Source organism: Cebidichthys violaceus, unplaced genomic scaffold, assembly GCF_023349555.1.
Source record: "Cebidichthys violaceus isolate CVI_PGR_0920_01 unplaced genomic scaffold, fCebVio1.0.p SCAF_5, whole genome shotgun sequence".
Taxonomy (NCBI): domain Eukaryota; kingdom Metazoa; phylum Chordata; class Actinopteri; order Perciformes; family Stichaeidae; genus Cebidichthys; species Cebidichthys violaceus.
Genome location: NW_027176705.1, coordinates 9,305,030 through 9,324,231, shown reverse-complemented (window position 1 = coordinate 9,324,231; position 19,202 = coordinate 9,305,030). Strand labels below are relative to the sequence as shown.

The window sequence follows — 19,202 nt, the reverse complement described above, 5'->3', positions numbered from 1 at the left end:
AAAGTCCATCGTCCATCGAAAATGTCAAAGTATAATATGTCGGAAAAACATATAGAAGAGTATCCCCCAAAAAGTCAAAAAAGTAATTGCATAGACCTTTGAATAAAAGTTTTTCAAAAGGCAAAGAATATATAGTATATAGAAAAAAATCATAGTATAGTATGTCTAAAAAAAGGTAAAGAAAAAAATAGTCATATTATAGGATTTAAAAAAAAGTCATTACGTTTTTCAAAAAAAGTAATAAAAATATCATAGTATAGTATGTCGGAAAAAAAGTCGTACAAAGGTCATTATATAGTTTGTCCAAAAAGGTCATAAAAAAAGTCTTATTTTAGTAAGTCAAAGTAAGTGATAAAACAGACTTACTTTATTTAGTATGTACAAAAAAGTCATAAAAAGTCATAGAATTGTATGTCGAAAAAAGTAATTGTGTAGGTCGATGAAAAAACAAAGAGTCATATCAAAAAAAGTAATTGTTAAGTTTTGTCATGGTATGATATTTAAAAAAAAACACCTTGAAGAGTATCACGAAAAAACTCATCAAAAAAGAGTATCACGAATATCAACTCATCAAAAATATCAACTCATCAAAAAGAATATACATTGAAGAGTATCACAAGTATTACAAATATCAACTCATCAAAAAGTCACAAAAAAGTTATTGCATAGAATTTTGAAAAAAAGTTTTACAAAAGTCAAAGCATAGTATGTCAAAAAAGTATTTTTGAAAAAAGTGATTTTGTCACCGCAATAGTGTCACTACTATGCAAAAAGCAGCCAAGAATTTTTTGAGGTATGTAGGTGAGCTCCTAGTGAGGGCCAAGTTTGAAGATGTGTGAGGTCACAGCAAGGTAAGGGAGGAAGGAAGTGGGTTCTTTGCCTACTTTATGCACCGGCTGTCGCGGCAGGAGTGTTCGCATTGCAAGATGGTCTCTAGTTATTTGTTGTTTTTTTTAAAAAGAAAATCTATATAAGTATAAACAAACAAATAATTTAAACAATTTTTATTCAACATTAAGATACACTGAATAAGACAAACAGCTAATTAGGATGGATAAAGGCATTAATGTTAGGAAACTACCTTAGAAAAAGCAAATAAGCAACACCAAAAGACATACAAAAAAATTTAAATGTTACTTCCTGACAGGCTACCACTCTGGACCAATACACTGACAGGGAGAGACAAAATATACACCATTTCACTGAACAGCTGAATAGATTCAGTGAAACAAACACCTTCAACTTCTTTTCAAACAAAATGTAATTATTCTGATTCAAACATAGGCCATACAGGGTCTGAAATATAATGGGCACTCCCCATGAGTGTTAAGATTGTTCTGGTGAAAGCAGGACCAAATGATGCAGTGCATGTTTAATCCATCTCAAAGAAGAACATCTCTGTACCTCTGCCTTTTGTCACATTATTTTGTTTCACAAAAGTAAAACAAACAAATTAATTTAAGTAATTGTCACGTATACGTGTTGTAAAATGACATTCAGTGCAGTGCAATATAATCCCACAATTAGTGTAAGTAATGTAGTGTATGTACAAATTAGTGTATTAGTGTAAGTACAAATGCATGTTAAGCAGATATCAACATTAATATCAGCATAGGTCTGTATGCATCCTGTTGTCTTTCAGGCTGGGTAACAAGTATTTTATTCTAAAACATGTCTTATAAAATTCACATATCTGTGCTCACACAATAAGAAGCGATATGAATCACAATAACACAGTTAATAAGAGAGAGAGTCCATTTTACATTTCCAAGTATTATTGTTCCTTTCTTGTGCTTCATTACACATTTTACCTCAGCTCAAAGTTTTTAATGTAAACAGTTTACTGTCAGTGTTTCCATGTTGCCCCTAATACAGCATGTTCACTGACACAATTCACCAAGGGTTTCAGTAACATTAGCAAAAAGCTTCTGCTCTGCTGGAAACCAAATAAACCTTTTTTCTTTTTAATTTGCAGACATTTACATTACAAGTTATGGCTGTCAATATCAAAGGTGTCCGTAACAAGTAAATCTTTAATCCAGCAGTATAACACAAGTAAAGTTTGTGTGCAGCAAAATTATGGAGAAGACTGAATAACTAAGCAATGCCAGGAAAATCATTTAAGGCTGGATTATCTACATAAACATGAAATAGAAACTCCCAACGTTGTAAGCAAGATAAAGCAATCAATCACACGCACATGCAAAGGATGAAGTCAAACAGAATAAGGAAGTCCGTCCATCAAACACATTCGTTGGCTAAAAGTTATATAGATTACAATATTTCCACATTAAATCAACTTTTTACAAAGTGCTATACATATTAAATGCCCATGTTTGTTAGGTAGACAGTAGTAAAAATAAAAATGCTGTACAGAAACTTGGCAAATACTTCTAGTGAGAGGAAAAGATCCAGTTAGGAAATAGGAGATTATGAATAATACTGCATGTCTACAATGCAGAGGAAACCCTCCATAGTACAGGGACGTGCTGTCAGGGGAGGCAGGTGCCTCACCTGTCATCATGAAAAGTAAAAAACAAATAATGCTAAAATAAAATAAATATTAATATTGCTCTAATGATCTGTGCTATACATGTAATTTCTGTATGATTCCAATCATTTCAAGCATTTTTATAATCAAAATCTCTGAATTAGCGCATGTCCTGTTCAAACAGAGGAAACATGCGAGGTGAGGCAGCGACGAGCTGTGCCTCACCTCAGATTGCGCAATCCCTCATAAACTGGGTTGAGCGTGTGCCTTTTGCTTTCTCATTGTTTGTCACCATTGTAATATTTGTAGACACTTTTATTATATGTCTTTTCTTTACATAGAATAGGTACTGTATTTAATGTTGCTGATCTGACATTAAACCGCAGTGAAAAAGCACAGAGGGGAGGCAAACACTACTCTGCCTCAAAAGAGAGGGCGTGTGAGAGCCCCTGTGTCGGGTTTATGCTTGTTTTGTCGTTGCTCTTCTCCTACACTTCTCTTCTTCTTCTTATATTTTGCTTTGACCACAAAAATGTAAGATTCTATATCCAAGCTTAAAAAAACAGTGAAATATGACCAAAATTAACAGCAATTCAACGTCGGACAGGTAAAGTAACCTTTTATGTGTTAGTTGTTCTCTTTATAAATCTGTGGTTGTTACACAGATTATCGCGGAATCTCCCGATTTTCGCGGGTGGTGCCCGCGAGCACTCCGCTTCTGAAACGCTCCCGGTGGGGCAGGTCGGTGGGGCAGATCGCGGCGCACACGCTTCCGGTGGAATCAAATATGTACCTTACCTATGAATGCTGATGTGAAATATGAAAAACAACCAGTAGTCAATGTGCAGGCTGCCAATTGAATGGTGATTTAAGCTACTCTATTGGGTTCATATATTTGTAAATCTGACTTATGTAGTGTCAGTGCCTCACCAGCCACGAACCTCACCGCACGTCACTGCCATAGTAGGTTTTGATTTTCTGGAATTAAAGGAAGTCTAAAGAGAACATGTTTATCAAGCTACTTTAATATTTTGATATATGAAAGAGCACCCAGTCAGATAAAGCTGGGGAACTGTAAATAGACTAGAAGTTTTACAAAAAGATACTTTAAAGGCTTCATAAAAGTCATGCATATTTTATAAATGACTATGAAATTGTGTAGTCAGATGCATGCTTTGTATTAAATATGAACTGAAAATTTGCTCTGAATTTTGATATAACAAATGTATAAAACTGCCTTTTGAGGGTGAAAATCAGCTGTGTTGTTGCTTCACACTGCTACCCTTGTTCTAAATTTTAACTCATAGTTATCATTTCATATTTGTCCTGGACGTTGTTCTCCTCCTGTTTTTCAGGCTCGGGATGGTGCAACTCAATGCAGAGGAAGTAAACGCCTGCTCCTACTGCTCCACCTACCATAGGCCCTGCCACAGGGATCCACCACCAGCAACCTCCAGCTCTGCAGAGAGAATCCATACATATCAATGACTATGACAAAATGCAATTACCAATGTATTTACTATTATTAACACAGCATCCCGCATTAATTAAACATTCAAATCTTAAACACATGCCATACTGGGACCCTCCACAACCATTTCAGGGTTAAAAATAATTTGCGTTGACAATAGAACACTATATCCTTTTAATTTATGTTTAAAACAGGGGTAGGCAACTTTAAGCATCCATGCCACCATTGGCACGTGGTAGCTTAACCAATTGCACACGAGCAATAAGTGTTTTTTGAAAATGTTGAAAAGCCCTCTCACCTGCATGTCTTTTACAGCAATTGACAACTGCGCAGCCTGTTATTTACAGTAGTTTTGTTCATTTGTTTCCCAGACGGCATACTATGACTTCAGATTTTTTTACATTTGTTGACAAAACCAAAATGATGTGCCTCTCAAGGTTGAAAGAAGACAGCTGGTTATGTGTATCAGATTGTTGCTCAACTTTTGTTTTTTTCCAAGAAGACAATCAGTCGTTTAAACATAATATCGAGTGTCTTATGAAAGAAAATTAGGTTCTAGGAACAAATTATTTTTTTTCTTTTGCTGCAAGGAAAACAAAATCTAGCAACACTCTCATCAGCAATTGATTATGGATATATATCCTAACATCCTAATACTTTATTATCAGTACCAGACTCTGACCAGACTCTGACAAATTATATTCGTCATTCCTAAAACCACATTGTTTTTGGTGAAAGCTCTTTTTAAGTTTTTGGACCCTCATATTGGTGTGAGCTAAAGAGATTTTAAACTACATTATTTCATAAGCTTGGACGATTTTAAATAAGAATCATTTGAGCACTGCATGTACTTAACATGCCATAACATTGAATACACATTATTTGATTGATGCAGTTTGCTGGTTTGCTTGAAGTCTGCCATCTCTTTTTATGTGAATTCTTTTATGTTTTGATGTTTGTTTTTAAAATTCATTTAAAAGTCTATTATTTCAGGCTGTGTTTTTATGTGGTAAAACTTTCACGCTGCAATCTTGAATCTTGATTTTTATTTTTTAAACCAATTCAATTTGGAAATGGAAATGTTGATGTGGTTTCATGGTTAACTAAATGTTTATATGGAACACTAATTTACAATTGTTTTAAAATGGCACTTCATATAAAAACATTTGCAGACCCCTGGTTTACATTTTGGGAAATTTGCTTTTTTTGCTTGCTTTCTTGCAAAGAGAGTACAATGAGAAGATTGATAATGTCCCATGTCAGCACAAATATAAATCTAAAGCCAGCAGCCAGTTAGCTTAGTTTAGCACAGAGACAGTAGACAGAATAAATGAGTTAGTCCAGCTCTGTATAAAGGTAATGCAATCCACCTACCAGCACATCTAAAGCTCATTAACATGATTTATCTTGTTTGTGTAATTAACCAAAGCATAGAAATGTGTAAAAACATGTTTAAAGTTGGTTACGTGACATACTACTTTTTTGCTTGCAACAATAACTTCCTGGAATCTTAAACTAAGCTAAGCTAGCTGGCAGCTTTATATTTACCGCATTGACATGACAGTACACTTTATTTTTAAGAAATAAAGACACTTTAACAAATAAAGTATTCTGCCTCTCCAATTTGTATGCTTATGTTAGTATCATCCTACCAGAGGTGAGTTATATGCAGTTATCCCAGATTACAGTAAAGTCTTAAGGAGCTCTGTGTGTCAGACCAACTGCATGTGTCCTTATTTCTCACTCTGGCCAACATCAAACAGAGCCAAAAGGAGATTAGAGTCCTGCTGGTCATTGTGGCTGTTAGGAACCTTTACTTCAAGAGAAAGGACTTCGGTTAACAGACCTGATGCACAGGCCTGAAAGTAAACAAGTGCCTGAGCGGGTCATCTCTCTCTTCTGTAGGCACTCAGGAAGTAGACTAGAGAAGGGAGGCGGATAGATTATAGACTTTAATCTATGGTCACCACTAAGATGATCAAGCCAGGAGACAGTGGGTCACATTGACGCCATGTGGACAATGCATGGAGCCAAGTGTCACCCTCCAATGGATTTGACTGCATTTGTAGCCGCTGTATTTATATCATGAATGTAAAAGATTATGTCAGATTCAGCACACACTTGCATGATATGAACATGATAGCACCAAGGGCTTACATGTGCATTAAAGCAATCTTGGTATATATCTATAAAGCTATATGAGCCATCTGGCGATAGTTACAACTGTGACATAGAGACAGAGAAAAACAGTATCTGTCCCATAGCAAGCCTTTAGACTGCCTTTAATTCTTCTTTATACTATGTCATCAGGTCAAATAAGTCAGATCAGGAACTCCTTTTTTAAAAGCACTCTGCTTTTATAGTGCTTTTATAAAATGGCATATTTATCAAAGTTAGATTTATAACTAAGTTTGACGGCCACATATTCTTCACTCTTAATGCATGTCAGCAATGGCATACACAGACACTTTTGAGGGGGTTCAAAATAAAGAATCAGAGCAGGGCCAGTCACGAACAGGGCACTGAGGGCAACGACAAAAACAGCATGAATGTGTATATGTCAACACTTGAGTAAAAGAAGCTTTGATTAAAAGTCAACTATGGCAGTGAATGCTATAGAAGGTTTCTGAGATCCATCATCAACCCAAAAAGGTTGCTATTTGTAAGGTTGTACATCTGTAAAAGCCTCCAAATTTGAGAGGCTATACAGAGAACATCTGTTGATGTTCAGCTCAGCAACTTGTAGGATCTGAAAGCTCTTAGCCTACAGTATCTCATTGGCAGAGTTCATTGGTTAGTGAGAAAGCTCCTCTGTGGAAAGGTGCCTGGGGTGGTTGAGATCAACTCCTGAAATGCTACCGGCTTTGGATATTTTAGGGTGCAACAGTTAACATGCTTTATTAGTGTCACAGAGATTTTGTAAAAAAGAGCCTCAGAACTGGCACAAAAGTCAGACCGACTGACAGAGTCACCTGACCATTGTCATCCTCAGAGCTTGGAAAAGGTGACCAGAGGAATGCGTTCCAACTTTCCAAGGGATCACACTACTTTGTCTCAGTGATAACCTGTTCTGCATGACGCCCCCGAATTTGAGGGCTCGAGGGCTCAGACGAGTAGCATATACTCGGAAATGTATCCAGAGCGAATACAATGCATGTATACATGTTATAGATTTAAAAAAAAGGTCTGGGCAATACTATCATGTAAGCCATTTTTACAAACTCCAAACACAATTCTACACAACTAATATAATCAACTAGAAGATTTACCACAATATCACGTATTTTTCGCCATGACTCGGCGAGCTACATACTCCTCTCCCAGATACCAACACAAAGCTAAAGGTTAACACGGAAAACCGAGATAGCAAAAAAGCAAGAGAATTCGACACAGATTCCAGAGACACCTTCAGAATTTCTCTCCGTGAAACCATTACAAAGCTGTGAGCAAACAAGCACCAGAAGCACAAAACGGTTTATCGATCAAAATCATAAAAGCTCCTTACTTTATCAATGTTGTCCGGTAAATCCCCGCTTAATTCCTTCAAACATATGTTCTACGTATATCCTGTGTCTCTGAAATGTTCCCGGGTAGAAACAAGGGTCTGTCTAATTAGGGGACCTGGGGAAAGGGTTTTGACTTGATCGGTTCTTATGCTTCGGGAGGGGCGCCACGTTTTTAATTCTGACTGGCTAACAATTCTGTCAATCAAACCCACGAGGTGTCCCTTCAATAGAATGGACTCTGACTCTTCCAAAGACGGTTCATTGACTGAAATTGAGCAATCATAGGCTGAGATATGAGACATAGAAACTGGAAGTCAGACGAGAAAATCCCATGGATGACAGAGAGAAACAGTCTCAGATAGGATCCAGGCTCTCAAAATGATGCCAAACTGTTGTATTTGGATAGATTGAACACTATTAGTGATAAAAACAAGTGCAGTATATAATTATATAGTATATACAATTACAATGGTACAGCTGGAACAGCTGGTTCCAAAATGACAATTATGCTGACATCGCCTGACCTCTCTGTACTAAAACCTCTCTAACTTTGTTCTGCTTCACTTTATCAAAGTCAAAGTCATGCAGAGAGACTGTTACCATGTTGTGCTATGATTTGGGAGAGTTTTTAGACTGTCAGCTGCATCATTTCAAAGAAATAATAACAATAAAAGTGCTTTATTTTTAAGCAAACCTGAAACTTTTCAATTTGTGCTGTGTGCCATCTTCATTTACTCTTAACCAGTAACATATACACTGATATTTACACATCTGAACAAATCTCACAAGTGTTACCTTTATTATAACACCAAAAACTATCAAAATAAACCTTGTAGTTAGAGAAATACACTCTTTTTAGTATGGGTATGCAATTTTCGAGCAGAGGCCTAAAAATAGGGCTGGAGTCCAAGAGGTAGCTTAAATCATGTAGATTGTTCTCATTCATTAATCGTACATCTACGTACAAAAAATAATAAAATGTACTTTGTATATAAGCCACGTAATCATGAGCCAGGACATGCAGGGCTGCCTCTAAGGAAGTCAGGTGACATAGTCTAAAGAGAGTCAAAGTATACTAGGGAGGAGGTTGGGATGGATGGATGGATGGATGGGTAAAAAAACAAACATTTTGATTCCCAACTCGTCAAATATGGCAGCATAGTCAGTGGCCTGTACACCTCAGACTATCCACTCTACTGTAGGTAGCCCTCTAGTGTCAGGAAAGCATGTCAGTTTCCGCTCATTACATGCATAGTGTCTTTTGAAAATCCACTTCCCACTTTACAGGAAACATACAATTTCCGCTCTTTACATGCATACAGTTCAATATATTTCAGATTTAAGTTTACTCAGGTTTTAGATTTACTCAGGCAACAAAACTACTTGGTTAGGTTTAGCGAACTAAAATATTTGATTTGTTACGTAAAATAATGTTTGATATCAGTTGCTCTGAACAGCTAATAATGACAAAGATGTATTTACATTTTACAAGTTGAAAACCCGGTGCATCTTATACGGATTCTAAAGGGTGCCTTGTGCATCAGTATCAGACCATGAGGGGCACTGACCAAGCAACAGTATTGGATGAGTTGGGAGTGGGTACTGGATGAACAAACATGCTTTTCACCTCTGTTCGTGTTCTGTGTGAAACCAAGTCAATGTTGACATATTGTACCTCACTTTTGTTTCGAATCTTGCCTACTTAAGCAACGCCATGTGAGTATGATCTCTTCCTAAACCTAACCAAGCAGTTTTGTTAACTAAACAGGTTCTTCACTGTAGGGGCTTGTGCAGTCGCACTAAACGCTATTGTTGGTGTACATAACTTTTCAAAAGATATTATACCTACTTTTGTAGAGGGATACATTGAATCATACTGGAAAGAAGACTTGACTTCAGAAAGAACTTGTTCTGTGACATGTCACAGAACATTGTATAAACGTTTTAGCCCCTGCACAGACAATCGAGAGGTCATACCACGCTTATCAGCCTATATGTGTTTGTAGATTTTGGAAATGTTCCAGGAGGTATCCTGTAGGATCATAGTATACAAAGTCTGCTCTTGTGAGCCATTTAGTTTATATACATGTAGCATGACAGCTTTGTTTGCATTCTTGACAAAGTCCAAAGTAAATGCCCTCTCCAGTTTGCAACATGCAGACAGTATCTGAAATGTACTTTGTGACATTAAAATGCCACCTTTTTCTTCATGTGATATTATCACTTTTTATTTTATTAAATTGCGATCCGACTTCAAAATTGAAGTGATCGTGCATATCCAGTTGTCTCTCAGTGAAATATGACACTTAAAACTGTATATAAAATGATATAACTTGTTTTTGAAAAAGAAAAGAGGACTCTTAATGAATACCTCTGGTTTGATGAAATTAAATCAGTATGATTGTACAATAAGGAGAGAATAAAAGGAAGAAAGAGAGACTGAGGAGCTCGGGAACTGAAGAATATAGAATTGTGTCATTTGAGTAATGAAGCATTGAATATTTCATATATGTGTGCATGTATTCTCTCCCTATTCACTTAAATCCCAGAGCCCTTTTTCAAAATGCAGGAAATACATTAAATATTCATTCAGATTGTCAAGAGAGCAGAGATGGAGCTATAGATGCTGCTCTTTATGTGGGATAGAAAAGAGAAGCCACTTGGTTGAACTGAGTTTCTTACATAACACATCTACTATGTCTCAGGCAGTGGTGAGAGTGAGAGCAGCAGTAAATAATGGACGACTAGTTCTCTCAGGCAGGCGACAAAAATGGCTTTTATCTTTCTGATAATAATCCCAACATTGCCCTGCTGGATATTAGAGACTTTTAAACTCTTTCTTTTATATTTTCACCACTGCTCTTTATGTGGAAAAGACACCTTTTTGTTTCTTTTTCAGTAAAATTACCTGAATACGTCCATCCCCCACCCAGCTACTGCCGTGAAGAACCGTGGGCCGAGGTCTCGTGCCGGGTTGATTGGATAGCCACAGTTCAGACCCATTGACACTCCAATGGCCATGATGATCAGGCCAATGCACAGAGGCTCCATGCCTTTTGGAGCACCGATATTCTTCTTGTCAGTGATGGCCAGGATGCACAGGATCAGTGCTGCAGTTGCAATTACCTTGAAAACAAAAGCATCAGACAATTAGCACACATCAGTAATTTTCACAAAATTCAAGACTACAACAACATTTTAAAATTAAGTGCACAATCTTAGAATATAGACATAAAAGAACATAACAAATCACTCTTTTTGGTGTTGTTGTTGTTTTTGCTTTTGAGTTACCTCAGTGACCTCTGCCCTATGTTATTTTGTATAAGCTTATTAAGGGGCTTCCCCTTTCCCCTGGTTTCAGTCTGCAGCTTTACTACACAGCCCCATATGGCTATATATTTCAAATTAACACATTATCTAAACAATTTTATTTTGTTTAATGTGACAGATTCTAATTTGACCATTTAAAGGCAACTGGTCTGTGATCAAATGTCACCATGTTTCTGTTGGTGTAACTGCTTTGTTTATTTCAGTAATGCATGTAAAAAGGGTTTAAATCTTGGCTTTATTGAAATATAATCAGTTAACAAACCTCTTATAAATGTGAATGTAGCTCAAATTAATATGATGAAGAGAAAAATACTGATTAGACACTGTCTTCACAAATACACAAACTAACATTTGTATCTCGTCTCGTACACATTCATAACAGATGGTAGCTATTCTCAGCATCGGAGCAGAATTGTTCATACTTCAGCAAACAACTCTCATGTCCATTTATGCTTACAATCATCCATGACTGCACTGAATGCACGCTCACATGCATATCTGTATGCTCTAGTGGATTCCATTTATATAGAATGCTGTTGGAAAATGTCATAGACAACATTAATTCCAAATAACAAAGGAGCAAAACCATCCAAAGATTTTACTTTCATGTTATCAGGCAGCTTGTATAAAACTGATTAAAGTGTTGTTATCCACGCGTATATCAGTGCATTTTCCAGGGGAAATCACTTTAGATTGCAAGTTAGCCTTAAGCCCCACCTGATCAACAAACCCATTCAGGACTGAAAGATGTTTTGCTGGATAAGATGCAAATATGTTCGCCGTGGCATTTGCACCAGTAACAGCAAATTCTCCATTGGTATAGTCCATCAAAGCATCTGTAGAAAAGAAAATACAACAAAGATAAGCAACTGTTTACATAGTTGTTAGAAACAAGCTCCTCCAATATTTGTGTTTTATTACTCATAAGTCAGACATAAAAACAGTATTTAGATAAAATAGGGCAATTTCTTTGCAGGAGCGTGTCTCCAGTCTTTTATCATATTCAGAGGGTTCTCACATGAAGCTGGATTATAGCTGGATAACCTCACTTCAGTCAATGTTTCACACTTGATAGGGTTCTGGGTTTCCTCTGAAACGTTATCTGGATAACCTAATAATCCTTTCTGAGACAGTTCTGTTGTAGTGATGACATTTACACCCACCATAATACAACCCATAGACAGCACAGGATCCAGCAAAAGCCCCCAGGAATTGTGCCACCACATACATAGGGAACTTCTTCAGAGGAAGCTTCCCCAGGATCACCATGGCCAGAGAGACTGCAGGGTTCACGTGGGCTCCTGGAACAACGCAACAAAAAAAGATGAGCAAAATCTAGTAACCACAACAATAAATGACAGTGACAAAAAGTACCAAGAATGTTATGACTAAAAAATATTTCTATAATTAGGGCTGCAATTTAATAGCAATTTCATAATCAATTAATCTTATTCCTTTATTCCACACATGGTACCTACATTTCCCCCAATGCAACTCTACCAACAGTTTGGTGAGAGATTCAAGTATGTTATTCCAATAGCAGCTAATTTAGCTTTGAGCTGGTAACTCACTTCTTTGTAACTCCACACCGACAATTTATTTTTCATTTTCAAACTTGTAATCATCAGATCCAACAATGCTGACTCAAATGACATTCCTTGAGGTAATTTATCAGATTTCACAAAGCTTAAATCAACATATGCACTAGTACTCCCCAAGACATTTGACCTTTTGTGTGAAATCAAGTTATCCTTTAAATAATAACTGATTATTAAAATAACAGCCAATTGTTTTTTCTCTCAAATAACTTATTGATTCAAATTGCTAATCATTTCAGCTCTAAATCAAATATCAAACATCTGTGACTAAGCTGAGGAGAATGACTTAGCAAAGCAAATTGAAAGACTATTGTGTCTTCTCTTACCAGATAAAGTAAACTTTCAGTTCAGTTCAGTGGATTAAAACAAAAGCTGTCTAATCATTTAGTGCCTGTGTTCAAACCCTCTAGAGCTCATTCATTTCAAACTTTCAGGATGTTTCTAAACAAAGAGCCCTGGGTTTGTGTGCCGTCAAAGTGGGCCTGTTTTCCCATATTCTATATTGTCTTTAAGAGGCGTGTTTGAACACATTCCAGTCAAATGTTACTGGGCTGTGATGACAGTGTGGGGTCGTTTATTTAACACTCTGGGATCTTGGCTTTGACCCCACTGTGGTAACACCACTGGGGGTATCAGCCATGCGCCCATTGTTAATCTCCCCGTCCTGTTCACAAACACTGACCAAGACAACCAGCCAGACCGGTCTGTCTGAATTGCATCTGACATAATCTGCCTGAATCTGCTTAAGGCACACGTAGACTGCAGGTCATTAGAGTGACCATGATGTGTCACACTTACGGTACACTGTCATCTAAAATCTGAGACTACAAAGTGAAAACAATTGTGTTTTCGTCTCCTATGGGGCTGTCCTGCCAGGGACCCTAGTAAGCCAGGCTTGTCACACCTGACCCCCCTCTCTCCAGAGACCCATGCCCCAGTAAAGCTCATTAGTCCAATACCTATGATCATCTTCAGAGATGTCGTTGGACAGAGATGTCCCACTGAGCTGTGGACCCCGGGGCTGAATGGCCCAGTCATGCAGCAAAAGCTCTCCATATATTAACCTCCTTGTCCTCAGGCTTTTCTGCTTTTCCTCTGAAGCTTTACAACACCTCTCATTAAACATGTAGCACGAGTAACACTGTATAGTCGGGACGACCAACAACAGCCTTCATAAACTAAATAGAGATTGAAATACTGTTTCAATCCTCTTTTTCCCCATTCTAAATCAAAGTTCAATTTGTCACTGAATAATTTTAAATTTCTAGAATAACACAATTTAGTTTCCCCAAATCCCTAATGGGCTAGAAGTAAAACACATGACACTAGAGAATTTGTGCCACCCTAAGACTGTCAGGTTTTTAAGGAATAGTTCAATATTTTAAGGAAACACGCTTATTTGCTTTCTTACAAAGAGTTAGATGAGAAGATTGAAACCACCCTCATGTCTGTATGGTAAATATGTAGCTAGAGGCAGTGACCGGTTAGCTTAGCTTAGCATAGCACAAAGACTGGAAACAGCTAGCCTGGCTCCGGTCAAAGGTAACAAAATCTGTAACAAAAAGTGAAAAAATGATTATATATTCTAAGCCTATAATATTTGTTGTGCCGGGATCAATAACTGCTCCTGTGGGTGCCTAGCGACACCTCAGAGCCAAAAATGTGTGCTGACACAAAACCCTAGTAAAATGAATTGTTGTTTTTACACTAAACAAACAAAACATTGTTAATTAATAAGCTTTACAGGCGCTGGTAGTGGTAGCTGTTTCCCCCTGTTTCAGTCTTTATGCTAAGCTAACTGCTGGTCTGCTGGTTGTTACTTCATATTTAATCGACAGATTTGAGAGAATAAGTGTATTTCACACTTTCACTTTCCAACAGTGATGGAAATTACCACACAACAGTCTATGAGCCTGCACAATGCAACCTTCAACATAATGAATCCCTTGACTGTCACTAATTGACACTCACCATTTGGGCTCAGCAAGCCAATGAGAAGCACTGTGACATTTCACAACCATCAGTCCCTATCATTACTGGCAACGCACAGAGGGCTCTTCTTGCTGTAATCCTGGAGGAATGCACCCGAAAAAGTCCCATTTGGACATCAGGACACAATATCTCCAGAGATTAAGCACACTGACACCACTCTTACACTGAAAATCCTCTCCAGAAAAAAACCTCCATGTGTATCACTAAGTATTGACTCTCAGACCAGAAAAGAGGAGACTATATGTTGAATTTACTCCATTATGTAACACTGCAAGTCCATACCACAGGTCTATGGTCTTCATAAACCATTACTTTATCTAGATCAGTGGGCAGTTATATAAATCATAACTGTGCTGTAAGAGCAAAGAGACGGTCAGACATCCACGACCAAAGATCGCATCTCCAGCACTGACAAAAGCTGAGTGATGACCTTTGTTACCAGCCTGTGTTAGTAGCTTGCTACAGGCCGATATATATCAAATAATAATGTTTTTTCCTTGTTTTTCTTCATTGAGAATCCCAGAGACCTGAGAAAAAAATACTTAACTAATTAGAAAGCATCTTTGGCATTAATGTCAACATGCTTGCAGGTATATCTGAAACAATTAGTCACTTAACTATCTTAATAATTGTTTTTTTTGTTAACAAAATTTGCCAAACATCCTTTCAATGCAGCTTCTTAACTGTGAGAATGTGTTTTTGCTCTCTTTATATCACTGTAAACTAAATGTCTTTGAAAGCAATATATAAACGTCACTTTGGGCTTTTGGAAATTTGCATTTTTACACCATTTTCTGGAATTTATTGACAGATGAATCAATTACTCTTCAGAATAATTGATAATGTAAATAATCATTAGCTGGAAAGACTTGAGGATGATTTAGTATTGTAATGAATGCGAGCTGTGCATGTGTCCATGGGCTACTTTTACCTGACACTCCCCCTGCCATGTAGACGGCCATCATGACTCCCAGAGAGAAACCAATGTGGATGGTCAAGGGCTCCCCGAGAGCCCCTTTACTCAGCACCGTCTGGGCCACTGAACCACATCCAAAGAGCTGAGACACAGACAATAACAAAAACACAAAGGGTGGAGGTAGAAAGACACATTGTTTTTAATTATTCCAATTATAACAATCATTAACACTAGCACTCTTGTCCACTGACCGCCTCCGACTGCCAAAACAATTTGCCCTTCTTGGAGCCTGGAAAAGAAATAATGAATCCCCCATTTCTTAGATCAAAGGCAGAAGTAATTCAGACAAAAACAAAGTGTTGGGAGGAGAGCAGTTGTCCAACAATAAAAAGCGGCTGCTGTGGAAGCTGCATCTCTTTTCTGATATGGCATCAGGCATTAACGTGGACTCAGAGAGGTGACAAATGGAGCTCAGGGGTGACAGGTGGAGGCGAAGACAGTCCAGACTGCCATAATAAATGAAAAGCTGGCAACTGTTTCAAGGAAGAATCAGGAAACATACTCTGTACAACAGATAATTTGCTTCACCTAATTTGATTCCATGTTTATTTTTTCCATAACCTAATAACTGAGAAAAAATGACTTATTACAGTTATAATGAATCATCTTTTATGTTACTTCTGGAGGAGATGTGAGGACGAAAAACAGTCCCACATCAGTCACATCTTGTTATGATTGTCAGGAGCAAATTACAGCTGCAGCACATCAAAGAGAAAGTCTGTTATTCCCATAATATACTATCTGTTAATAGAGACGTATGAGAGACAGCAGCCAGAGTCCCTGGAGACGCAGTTTGACACCTTATTAGCATACTGGTTCAAAGCTTTAAAGCGGCTGTTTAAGCTGGATGACAGGTGCAGAGGGAGGTACTCACTATCAGGACAAATATCCCTAGAAATTCCGCCAGGAACTCCTTGAAGATGTCCCGCCTCAGGCCAAATCTCTCCTTCATCTTCCTCTTGCTCTCATTTTCCATTTTTTTTCCCCTTCGGCTCCTTGATGTCTTCCTCCGATCAGAACAAACAGCTAACAACTATGAGGTAGTCTCAGTGTGATTGTCAGTGCAGGTTGCCGCCTCCCACTCGGTGCGCTCGGGCCGTGCCGGGCTGACAGGCACGTTAAGCTTTGTGCATCTATTTCCCTTTCTAACCACAAGGGGTCTACTTTCTATTATATAAATAAAGGCTGCAGATTATTGCCCTGAGCATCCACCGCAGTTGCTGAAAGTGTTGCTGACGCCGACCGACTTACATACGTTGCCGTGACAACTCTGGAAGATGACTTACGCGTTTTGTATAATTATTAAGTAGTTTATTTATGCTAATTATATTACATTGCGTTTACTATACTTCGGGTACCTTCTGTTTAACTCTTAATTGTTTTACCTTTGTTTTACTCATGATGATAAACGAGCTTTTGTTGTTGTAACGTGACCGTATGACCCGGAAGTTTAAGAGCTCAGAAAGACGAGAAATAGTTGAAAACGCCTAACCGTTATTTTCCCGTCTGTTATTCTACTGCTGGTCTACCAGGCGAACACGGTAACATTGATTAAGTTAACTATATTTACTACTGTTATACTTGTTGCAGGTAATGAGAGACAGAGTATTTGTTTCTTTGTTGTTTGTACATGAAGCTGTTTTGTGTCTTCTAGTTTTCACGGTGAAAGGACAATAATAAACATCAGTAAGAAGCGTGGACTCTTTTATGACCAGCGTGGATACAGAACGTATTATGCCTATGTTTGATTTATATACATTTAAAAGTATTTTTGAAGTACTATTTTTTAATCAGGTACTCAAATAACATAAATTGTTTGGCATCTTTAAATGCTTTTATCCTTATCCTTATAATAACGTGCTTTGGCAATACAATTCTGAAATGTAAGATAACATATTCACCCCAAAGGATATTTTAGTAGATCCATAAACTCACAGCCATGAGACACTGATGTCCAATATGAAATGTGAATAAATTAAAATATAGGAAAACAGCTCTCACTTAGGATTGATGGCTTGAAAGTCTCAAATGCACCCATTACTAGCCATTATACTACCATCGCCATTTAATTATTGTTAAGCTTTTAGCAGTTTAATCCTTCCTTTATTATTGACAGTGAATATATTACTTATTGTTTTATGGTCCATTCAGAGGTTCAACTCACACTCATTTGGATGATTTAGAAGTTTTGAAATATAAACTTGGCTCAGTAATTAAAAAAAAAATGTGAAAAACTTTCAGGTCCATGAAAAGTTTATTTTTAGAACAACAGTCTGTATATTTCAAACAGAACTTCATGTGGATTCAATTTCATTAAATCGCTGATGATTGAGCCCATACCGTTTCAATAGGTAAAAATAATTCCCTCAATTCAGATTATAAATGTGCTTGTAAGTTTTAGCTGATAATACATAAATTATGTGTGGCTTTGTCTCATTTTGGTATTTAAAACATTTCAAATAAAAAACTAAAATATAAAGTAAATCAAAATACCAATTCGCCTGTATCGGTCTGTTTAAATGCCCCACAACAATGTTTAAATAATGATAGTAACATTTTTGCTGAATTCCAAAATAAAAACTAATTCGACATATATATATATATATGTATGTGTGTGTATTTATATATATATGTGTGTATATATACATATATATATATACACATATATATATATATATATATATATATATATATATATATATATACATGTATATGCATGTATATGTATACATACATACATATATCTATATATATATATATATATATATATATATATATATATATATATACATACATATATATGTATATTTCAGACTTGATGTGAGTTGGTGTCAGTTTTCACGCTTTGTCTGCCTTTAGGCTATTGTTGTAAAGTCTTTATATAATGGCCTCTCATATGTTAAAGTTACAACACATAACCAAGTAGCGTATATGATCAAATCTGCCAGAAAACAACTGAGCTTAGACGTCCCTAACGTCGTATCTGCATATTTTTGCTTTGCTGTTTATTTAACCGGAAGAGCTGAAAAAAAATACGACATTACAATTGTCTAAAAAATACTCCACATTTACATATTCAATCTATTTCTTTATCATTATTTTTTTAAATACCAACTTCCCAGAGCTCGTTGCATTTTTGTCACTTTTTCTTTTTGTCATATCAGAAAGTTTTCTCGCTCACCTGTCTTCATGAAGCTACTGTGGTTCCACTTACCAGTCATATTTCCATTTATCTTGCTTTGCTCATTCCTTGTTGTTACAATTACCACCCCATATAGCTTATTAAACCGCTCTTTGTAAATATTGGTAAAAGTTTGAATGTGTGATATCTGAAAGTGTCCGAGGCCCGGTCCATCCAACAGAGGGAGCTCCATGAATACATTTGAACTGCCGCCTCTAAAGTTTGTCACACCGGTATGTCTTATCTTCCGCTCACTGTGTTTTGTGAAAAGGTGAGGCGACAGGCTGAGGATGGGATGTTTTGAATGCATTAATCAATGTCACTGTTTTAGACACGTCCTCTTTGATGTGAAACAGACACGTTGAGAGTGTCGCCCATGCTGTGAAAAAAGGGTGATGTGCTGATGGAGAAACAGCATCCTCCGGGAATTTGCAAATGATTGGCCTGCATCTGTCTCCACACTCCTTTGTCCTGTCAAGAGGCTCCGATTATGAAATCTAGAATGTAAAGGCCCTTCTGCTGATTGAGTGTATCAACAATCCTGAGCTTGTTTTAAAACTACATTGTTTCATTCCACTGACCACAGGTAGATTTCTCTAAACCATAAATAAACTTCTGATGTGCCATCTGACTGTTCCATCCGTGTGAGTAGATCGA

General features: G+C 37.1%; 1 protein-coding gene across 1 annotated transcript; it reads right to left on the bottom strand.

The window, feature by feature from the left end:
* Window positions 1-3,699: 3,699 nt before the first annotated feature.
* On the bottom strand, window positions 3,700-16,366 carry aqp9b (aquaporin 9b). Its single transcript, XM_068730410.1, has 6 exons — window positions 16,239-16,366; window positions 15,320-15,446; window positions 11,962-12,099; window positions 11,516-11,634; window positions 10,377-10,594; window positions 3,700-3,950 (listed from the first exon to the last, which is right to left on the bottom strand). Exons 1-6 carry the CDS (start codon window positions 16,338-16,340, stop codon window positions 3,788-3,790), a joined length of 867 nt encoding a protein of 288 aa, XP_068586511.1. The 5' UTR covers window positions 16,341-16,366; the 3' UTR covers window positions 3,700-3,787.
* Window positions 16,367-19,202: the final 2,836 nt, after the last annotated feature.

What these genes read in the sequence shown, in the direction of transcription:
- aqp9b (XM_068730410.1), bottom strand. Translation starts at nt 16,340, where the DNA reads ATGGAAAATGAGAGCAAGAGGAAGATGAAGGAGAGATTTGGCCTGAGG. An exon ending in TGTCTATGGGTTGTATTATG is followed by an intron (nt 11,635 to 11,961) that starts GTGGGTGTAAAT and finishes TCTTTTCTACAG; the next exon opens with ATGCTTTGATGGACTATACC. An exon ending in TGGGGGATGGACGTATTCAG is followed by an intron (nt 3,951 to 10,376) that starts GTAATTTTACTG and finishes TTCTCTCTGCAG; the next exon opens with AGCTGGAGGTTGCTGGTGGT.